Source organism: Silene latifolia, chromosome 2 (assembly GCF_048544455.1).
Source record: "Silene latifolia isolate original U9 population chromosome 2, ASM4854445v1, whole genome shotgun sequence".
NCBI classification, from domain to species: Eukaryota; Viridiplantae; Streptophyta; class Magnoliopsida; order Caryophyllales; family Caryophyllaceae; genus Silene; species Silene latifolia.
Genome location: NC_133527.1, coordinates 148,412,117 through 148,421,807, shown reverse-complemented (window position 1 = coordinate 148,421,807; position 9,691 = coordinate 148,412,117). Strand labels below are relative to the sequence as shown.

The following is a 9,691-nucleotide window of genomic DNA, read 5'->3' as shown; positions in this document are numbered from 1 at the left end:
CTTTAAACCAATCTTTGTTCATCATCATCTTTCTCCTTTTTGTGATCCTACCCATTCTCAAGTATCACCCTCACACTTTTCACCTCTTATTCCGATCTCTATCGGGTCTCCACCCTAACAGAAAAAACAAAGAAAAATTTTCCTCTAATTTTCCGCCTCATCGACAATTTACATCAATATACATATTTGTTAATCTTTAATGTCTTTTAGATTCGAATTTAATAAATTTAATGTCAATATTGGAGTTAATTGAAGAGTATAAGTAGAAGAAATTCATGTAAGTATGATCCAAAAATTATACTATCGGGGTTCTTTTATTCGTTTGGTCCATTTCAAAGTGCATATTTTTTTTCGATTTTTAAAATTTTGTTAATGACATTTTTCCCAGATTTTTTCAGATCTAATATGCTCCATATTTGACTATTTCTTATTTTTTATATTTTAGTATATTCATTAAGGTGTTTTTTTAAAGGATTATTCGTAATTTTTTTTTTTTTTTTTTTTTGCTTTTTTCCCCTGAAAATCTTCACTTTTACATTAAGTGTTACTCGTATTTTTTTCATTTTAAAAGACTTATCAATATTTTATTTCGAAAACCTTCAAATATACAGTTTTTAAAAGATTTAGTAGTATAATTGTAATTATTATGGTGATTTAATTTTTTTAAATAGGTCGATAAATGTATTCCCAATGATTAAGATTTATTTACGCAAAACAATTATACACATAATATTTTTAGATAGCTGATATTTTTTTATTAAGATATCTTTTTTTTAAGAAATTTATATTTATTTACTATACTTCGTACTTCTTTTTTAAACATCATTTTCTTTGAACATGAAACTAATTTTCTTTTAATTTATTTTTTTATGTAAGAGGTGACTTGTTGAAATTAAAGTCAAGAAGATTATTTAAAGTGAGTTGGAGAGTGATAACTGGTTTACAATTATTATCACTAACTAGTTGGAAAGCCCGTGCGTTGCACGGGGCTCTCGTCAAGTTCATTTGTAAAAATAGTATATATAATTCGATTAAAAAAGAGGCAAAAAATATGATATATAGTTTGAATAAAAAAAAAAGGACGGCAATTTTGAACCATTGTTGAATTAAAACATATCGTTGCTGGTGTTTTGTTATTCAAACTTTATAAAATCAGTCGACCATCACCAACTTACCCGCGTAGTTATTAGTATGTTTATTCTTAGTTTCAGTCGCGTTGTTGTTGAACTTATATAAAACGTTATGCTTGAAATCATGGTGTAGCTCATAGGAATTATCCTATATTAATGCATGAGCAGCAATTTATTATCTATGTAAAACAAAAGAAGAGATCACCATAATAATGATCATCTTATTTTATTATTGAAAAGGTTATATCCGTGTAGCTCATTATCCCGATTGTATGTTATCTCATAATTTACTACTGAAAATTTGTTGTGTTTCATGTCAAACAAAAGAAGATAACATCAGTATAGTAAGTATTATACCATATTGGAGAAAAGGTTAGCTTTCTTATTAAAGTTATCTACTCTTTCTAATTTGGTAAATTATTAAAGACTTCCTTGTAAACAATATTTCTCGTGTGTCCTTTGTACACTTGGTCCCGATCATCAATATAAAACTTTAATCCCTCGGGCGACTTTGTTCTTGACGCCGCCACGTAGAGCTGCCCGTGACTGAAAACCGGCTTCGGCAGATAAACTCCGACATGGTCTAGTGACTGTCCTTGACTCTTGTTGATGGTCATGGCGTAACACGGTCTTAATGGATATTGTCTTCTTTTTAAGACGAAAGGGATCTTTGTATCCGATGAAGTCATCACTATTCTTGGAATCATTACCTTTTCCTATTTTGGAGCCTGTAATTATTTTCCCTTCTACTATGAATTTACCAAGGCGAGTGATAATAAGCCGGGTTCCATTACATAACCCTCGCACATGACTAATATTTCTTAGTAACATAACTGGCATTCCAACTTTGAGCTTTAATTCATGACGGGGCACGCCCTGTAAGACAAGGCTGTTTAAATACTCCGTCGGGTACGACGTGAAGTGATCTTCGCACTCGGTAGATGAAGAACATATCTCGTCACAACTTCTGTACGTTACTTCACCTCCTGGAAGCAGGCCAGCCATGTAATTATTTATTAAATCTGTCGTCTCGTTCAAGGGTGTAAGTATGGCTCTCTCCCTGAGGTAGTTTTCGTCATTATGTTTTAAGTCGAAGTCAGGATACATCTCAGCCACCACTTTCGTCAGGTCCAGTTCTCTCACGCTCCCTATAAATTGCTCTGGTATCTTAATCCATGTTGCTTCCTCCTCGTTATCCTCTGCACTTGCTTCGAGATGGCCCCCACCCATTGCTAACAGCCATTCATTAAAGAGTTTTTTGTCAAAAACTACCTTATATTTAGGGGTATTTGTAAAAAAACTACCTTATATTATTTTTCTTGTTTTAGACTACCTTTGTTTTCTCATCATCTGGTCAAAAACTACCTGCGCTGAAAATATGGCGAGATTTGGTCGATTTAGTGACATTAACCTATCTCACATGACTTTCTTAACATCAAACAACAATGATCAACTGCGTCCAAATCAAAATTTAACTTCAGATAAGTAAAATTAATGAATTTCACATTTCATTAATAACTACAAACATCTACTAAAGTTTAGCGTAAGTACTTTATGACTTCCCAAAATCGGGCCTTAGTAAGATTAAAGCATAAAAGAGTCATGTGAGATATGTTAAAGTCGGAAAATAGACCAAATATGTCTACATTCTTAGCGTAGATAGTTATTGACCAAAAATAAAGAAAACAAAGGTAGTTGAAAACAAAAAAAATAATATAAGGTAGTATTTTTACAAATACACCTAAATATAAGGTAGTTTTTGACAAAAAATCCTTCATTAAATAACTTATGCCTTTCCTGTTTTTTCACGTCCCCCTCTCCCTATTTCACCCGCATGCTTTTTTTAAGGGTGTAAACCTTGCACTCATTCTACAGACTTGATCTACTGATCGAGGCCTCCACAACATCCTGTCTTGATCCTTTCGGAATTATCGGAAGTACCTGTCGGAAATCGCCCCCAAGTAGTACCACTTTACCACCAAAAATCCTCCACTCCGCCTGCGGGTCCTGAAACGCCATCACATCCCTAAGTGTTCTGTCTAATGCTTCAAATGCAAACCTGTTGTCCATAGGAGCCTCATCCCATATAATTAATGACGCCATTCGTATGAGTTCAGCAAGCTGGCTCTTCTGCGAGATGTTACATGTTGAATTTTCAAATAAGTCGATCGGTATATCAAACCTACTGTGAGCAATTCTTCCCCCTGGTAAAAGCAGCGCTGCAATACCTGTGTTATGAATATGTCAACTCCTGTCTTAAACACTATATTTAACCTGGTTTGATCTAGACATGCTTATTGCTTTACTATATTACCGGTGGTTATAATTCCATCTTGCATAGTTTACTCGAAAGGGAGATTAGTAATTATTGAATGGAAAGGGAGAGTAGTAGAGATACCTGACGACGCCACGTTTAAAACTATCTTGCTATCTGCGCTGATATTGTACTATATAAGAATGTCTTTCCTGTGCCTCCGTGGCCATAAAGGAACATTAAGCCTCCCTTACCGTTACTTACAGCGTCCATTACATCATTATACACAAGTAATTGATCCGTGTTTAGCTGTTTCATGTTCTCTGACCATTCTTGATTCAGCTGTCGTTGGTCGTATAATCTTTCCTCCCGTATAAGCTTATTATCCATACCCTGTAATTCCTCGAAGCCCGGAAGTGGCATATCCCTAATATCCTTTAATGTTTTGCCATATCTCATTAGCATTTTATCGATTTCAATTAATGTGTAAGACCGCTTAACATCCTCTTGTAGAATAAGTGTCGGGTGGTTGAAAGCTTTCCTTTTTCTTCTTTCAATATCTTCGGAGAGCATGCTGTAACTGTTCTCCCAGAAAGTCTTAATGTCGGTTACCTCACAAAAGAGGAGTATTGTTACAAACATCTCTCTGAGCTGATATGGCATTGCCCACCTATTTGCCTCGCTCATAGCCTCATGCCACTCTTTGTCATCACTTAATAAGCCATAGGCAAAGCAGGCCGCTTTATATGATGAAAACAGTCGCTTGTCTATTGTTCTGAGTTCTTCAAACGAAGTTGGCCCCTTGACTATGTTCAGTAACAGGCGCAGGTAATACCTCTCCCCTGTCGTCGGGTGAACGTAGGCAATTCTCCCTACGCTCTTGCCCTTTGAGCGCTTTATCCATCCGTTTTTCCACACATATTCTGAAGGAAACTGTGCATAAGTAAGCTTCCTTGCCTCTGGATATGTCTTATTTGCGGCAAACCATCCAGTTAACTTTGTATGGCAACTATTTGCGCGGTTTATAACACCCTGTAAATTGGATGTGTCACTTAAGACTAAAAACTGTTCACCTGGTAAATGAACTGGCAGACGTATTACCGAGGGATTCCGCTGATGAAAATCAAACTCGAAAATCTTCCAAGATGCTTCACATTCCGATAAATACCTACAGTCCAGGTAGGCCTTGATCTCATCCTCCTTTTCACTCTTCAATAGTACAGTTGCTTTATCTGGCCCTTTTAAGATATATTTGAAGAGATATTTTATCGCCCGTGCTGTATTACACTACTCGACATTGATATGTGGATTGAACATCAAGAGCAACCCCCGGTTATAAGGCACTATATGTCTATTATCCATCACCTGTACTCCTTTTTTGATGTACCTGAGATAGAAAAGTGAGTACTGTAAATGAAGAGGTGTTTTATCTAAGCTTCAGCTTTAATGATTAAATTATAAGGCATAATCAATTATTGTTGCACATTCCGAGATCATTAGATGATAAAGTAAAGGGGTACACAGGGAACGAGCTACAACATTTAAACATAAGTAGTAACCGTACCGATGGTCTAACTTCATTATAAAATTATCGCTGGTGTTAATGTCGCTTCCATATATATAATTATTGGTTCTGTAGTCTTTATAACTTATTTCTTGTATGGCGAGGAATATCGTTAAAATTATTACCTGTCATCTTCTCTACGTCGATACACAGGATACCCATTATGGTCAATTGTTGTTTGCTCACATGACTTCTTCGGGTACTTCTTGCTACATGTATTATTGATCATGCAAGAGCAGCTGGGATTATCATCACCACATGGACCATGAACCATGAATTGAGATACAATGTTGTATAACTCGGGCTCTTCGTCCTTGTCGGGAATCTCTGCTTTAATAATGCTGTCAATATACTCCGGAGATACTTGCGAACCATCCTTTTTCAACCACAAAAGTATATGGGCATGGGGCAGCCCTCTTTTCTGGAACTCAATGGTATATATGTCTGCGATGATCGTGACATTAAATAAGATTCTTTATGTTCATTAAAAGCTTCTGTAAAGTCCAATGTTTTTCAAGTCTGTCACGTATTGAAAACTAAAAGCGATGAATTTTTATGACCGTAATTTTAACAATTTAATTAAGTGAATGGAATATACTTGCAACAACATCTCCAAAGTAACGGTCTTTCTTCAAGCAATCCATTAGCTGTTCAAGTTTTAGCTTGAAAACTCTCGTCATAATATCAGGTCTATCCTCTGGTCTCTGACCTGGTATGTGTCGCAGCATTATATCAAGCTCCGACCACTTTGGGTTAGCTATGAACGTAATAAACAGATGTGGGTTTCCATAAAACCTGCATATCGCCATAGCGTCCTGGTAGTTGGCCTGCATATACCGTGGCCCTCCGGTGAAAGATGACGGGAGAAATATCCTCATCCCTACCTTCGCGCCGATATAATCTCCTTTGGTCACTGCGTCACATATATTGTTCAACATATCACATCTTATGGTTGATTGGTTTCTTCTGATGTACCACAACCGTTCTGACTCTATTACACAACAACAATCAACTATGAATTGTTGCAGGAGCTTGCCCCCTCGCAGAAGAGCATAACCATCAGATAACCTTTGTTGTAGGCGATAAGCATAGTATTCTCTCATCGTCACGCACTCCCTTTTTCTCTTCTTCTTATTTGAGGATGTCAAATCATAATAGTATTTTATCCCAATATAATAACTATCTTCGCCACACGGGAAAAGGAGTGGGTACTGCAATGCCATGTACGATGGGTGGAGCTCGTTTATTCGTTGTAGGCCATCACTCCTATGTTCTATAATTATATCTCTGCCAGCGCTATTATTATTTGAGTCACCCATTATGAGCGCCGTTATCTCTGAAGTTGTTGGCTTGTTGTACACTCTGGGCTTCTGTAACACCCCCATACTCCAAGTGCCTTACCAGGACCACTCAGGTATGAAGACATTACCATCTCGGTTACCCGAGGCAATGATAATCAAACAACAATAAAGAAACAACATTTATTATAAATAGTTTAACGAATAGTTACAATCCATGAAATCAACTAAAGTGCGATACATTATTCTCCAATGACTGTCTAACTGAAAAGTAAATAAACTAAGGCTACAGCAGAAGACTCCTATCGTCATGTCGTGGCATCCCGGCCTATCCCAAGATTTCATCTCAATACCTGCTCAATATCTGCTCACCATCCCCGAATGGATCACCGCAGTTTACAAAACAACACCGGGTCGTCTAATCACACAATCAACATAGATAACAATAATAAGATAAACAGACAAACCGAATCGTTACACACACACACACACACACACCACCAACTCCCATCATCTCAATACTTGACCGTCCACCGGACCGACCGCCGATGGGGGACCGCACCGTTCCCACCTAAGCCCCGCTCATCATACCGAGCGATAACCCTGTCCCATTAATGTGCACATCCCCTTCCGTGGCGGGTTCCACGAAGGGCGAAACTAGGGCGTGAAGTCACTCCCGCAAGTGACCCCACTCAGCCGAGAACGCATCTCGAGAACCGTCAACAGCAATCACAACCACAAACACAGTACAATCATCATATCAAACAACTAACTACAACACATAACCAATATCCCATTATGGGACTAATACTGAGTAGGAAATCCTACCTGGAAAGCACAACAAGCAGACGGTATCTACAGCTGTATCAAAACGCCTCTTCTACGAATCCTCCTCCTATCACATAACACATAGAGAATACACATCACATACTACACACAAAACCCCCAATCCCTAAATTAGGGTTTAACCAATCTTAACAAAGCATTATAAAAATTATGTTAAAAGCTTACCCTTGACGCAAGGAACTCAACGATACGAATTACGACAAGAACTGACCGTCTGAACTCCGGGAATTGCTAAGAATGCGATTAGGAAGATGAAGTGGCTGCTTTCTCTCTTAAACAGGGTTTTAGGTTTTGTAAAAGTGATTTAAAACAATGACGATTATGTTTAAATACCTTAATCGCATAATTAACAAAACCCGAGAAAACTCCCCGTAAAACCGGACAATCGATCGAGTACCCAAGGTACTCGATCGAGTACCCCCTTACTCGATCGAGTACCCCACTACTCGATCGAGTACCCAACAGTCGAAACTATTTTATTTCGCAACTTACCCTTACTCGACAGAGTAAGGGCTACTCGATAGAGTACCCCAAGACTTATAAATACGGAGTATTACAGTCTTCCCTCCTTAAAAGGAACTTCGTCCCCGAAGTTCAAACCACTACCAAACAAAGGTACTCCCACAACATTCCCGACTCAAAAGCCAAACAAAATTTTAACATAACATAAAACATGATACTAACCCAACTCATCCCGACAAACATACCGACACTACCTATAAAAGGTGTATAAAACTCTTAAAACTGCTCGCGATCATCTCCTACCCCCCTAAAAGAAACAAGGTTACGTCCCCGTAACCATACATACCTGATCAAAAAGGAAAGGGTAACGCTCTTTCATGATATCCTCTGCCTCCCATGTAGCTTCCTCAGTCTCGTGGTTAGACCAGAGGATCTTAAGCAAAACTGTCTCACCACTCCTAGTCTTCCTAACCTTTCGGTCTAGAATCTGCTTAGGCACCTCCAGATATGATAAAGACTCGTCTAGCTCTAAGCTCTCTGCCTCCAACACATGTGACGGGTCACTCACATACTTCCGCAGCTGCGATACATGAAACACATTATGCACTCTCTCCAACGCAGCTGGTAAAGCCAAACGATAAGCAACTTCCCCAACTCGCTCTAAGATCTCATAAGGCCCTATAAACTTCTGACTTAACTTGCCTTTCTTCCCAAATCTCATAACTCCACGCATCGGAGACACTTTCAGAAGAACCTTGTCCCCAACTTGAAACTCTATGTCCCGACGATGTAGATCCGCATAACTCTTTTGTCGATCCCGGGGTCGCTCTCATCCGTTCCCTGATCATCTTAATCTGCTCCACCATCTCATGCACCATCTCTGGTCCTAAAACCACCGCCTCAAAGACTATCGTCCCAACAGATTGGACTCCTACATCTCCTCCCATACAAAGCCTCAAACGGTGCCATACCAATACTGGTGTGATAGCTGTTGTTGTAAGAAAACTCTATCAAGTCCAACCTCTGCTCCCAGCTACCACCAAAATCCATCACACAAGCTCGCAACATATCCTCAAGAGTCTTGATTGTTCTCTCGATCTGCCCGCCTGTCTGTCGCGGGATGAAATGTTGTACTCATCTTCAAAGTTGTTCCCAACGATTCCTGCAACTCCTTCCAAAACCTCGATATAAACCTCGCATCTCTGTCAGACACTATGTCCTTAGGGACTCCATGTAACTTAAGCACGTTCTTTCGATAGGCCATAGCCAATTGTGCCTTAGTCCATGTATCTTTCATTGGAACAAAGTGAGCTGACTTGGTCAGACGATCCACTATCACCCAAATCATGTTGTTACCTTGTTGACTCTTAGGCAAACCCATAATGAAATCCATGGAAATGGATTCCCACTTCCACTCAGGCACCTCTAACGACTGAATCTTACCTTGTGGTCTTCTCTGTTCCCCTTTAACTCTTTGGCATGTCAAACAACGGGACACAAACTCAGCTGTCTCTTTCTTCATCCCAGGCCACCAAAACGTTTTCTTCAGATCCTTGTATAGCTTGTCTCCACCTGGATGAACTGAGTATGGTGTGCAATGCGCCTCTGTCATGATCGTCTTTTTCAACTCCTCATCATTAGGAACACACCACCTACCATCAAACCTCAAACTACCATCTGTATGAATAGAAAACCGGGACACTGTCCCTTTCTCTACTCCAGCTCTCCACTCCCCTATCTTAGGATCCAAAGCCTGTTTACCCCGAATATCATCATAAAACTCAAGCTGTACTGTCATATCGCCCATGGCATCTCCTTTCTGCATCATATGTATCCCAAAGCTCGCTACCTCATCCCTCAGCCTCATCAAAGATAGACCTGTACACAAGGAATGTACACTCTTCCTACTCAAAGCATCAGCTACAACATTGGCCTTCCCTTCATGGTAGATGATTTCCATGTCGTAGTCGCCAATCAACTCCATCCACCTCCTCTGTCTCATTTTCAACTCCTTCTGCGTGAAGATGTACTTAAGACTCTTGTGATCAGAAAATACCTTAAAGATTGCTTCATAAAGGTAATGTCTCCAAATCTTGAGAGCAAACACCACTGCACCCAACTCCAGATCATGGGTAGG

General features: G+C 39.2%; 1 protein-coding gene across 1 annotated transcript; it reads right to left on the bottom strand.

Annotated features, from left to right (window-relative positions):
- Positions 1-1,610: 1,610 nt before the first annotated feature.
- LOC141641444 (uncharacterized) lies at positions 1,611-6,333 on the bottom strand. Its single transcript, XM_074450103.1, has 6 exons — positions 5,547-6,333; positions 5,074-5,392; positions 4,750-4,771; positions 3,639-4,671; positions 3,072-3,358; positions 1,611-2,402 (listed from the first exon to the last, which is right to left on the bottom strand). Exons 1-6 carry the CDS (start codon positions 6,331-6,333, stop codon positions 1,611-1,613), a joined length of 3,240 nt encoding a protein of 1,079 aa, XP_074306204.1.
- Positions 6,334-9,691: the final 3,358 nt, after the last annotated feature.

What these genes read in the sequence shown, in the direction of transcription:
- LOC141641444 (XM_074450103.1), bottom strand. Translation starts at nt 6,333, where the DNA reads ATGGGGGTGTTACAGAAGCCCAGAGTGTACAACAAGCCAACAACTTCA. An exon ending in CTTTGGAGATGTTGTTGCAA is followed by an intron (nt 5,393 to 5,546) that starts GTATATTCCATT and finishes CGATCATCGCAG; the next exon opens with ACATATATACCATTGAGTTC. An exon ending in TTGGGGGCGATTTCCGACAG is followed by an intron (nt 2,403 to 3,071) that starts GTACTTCCGATA and finishes CCTAAATATAAG; the next exon opens with GTAGTTTTTGACAAAAAACT.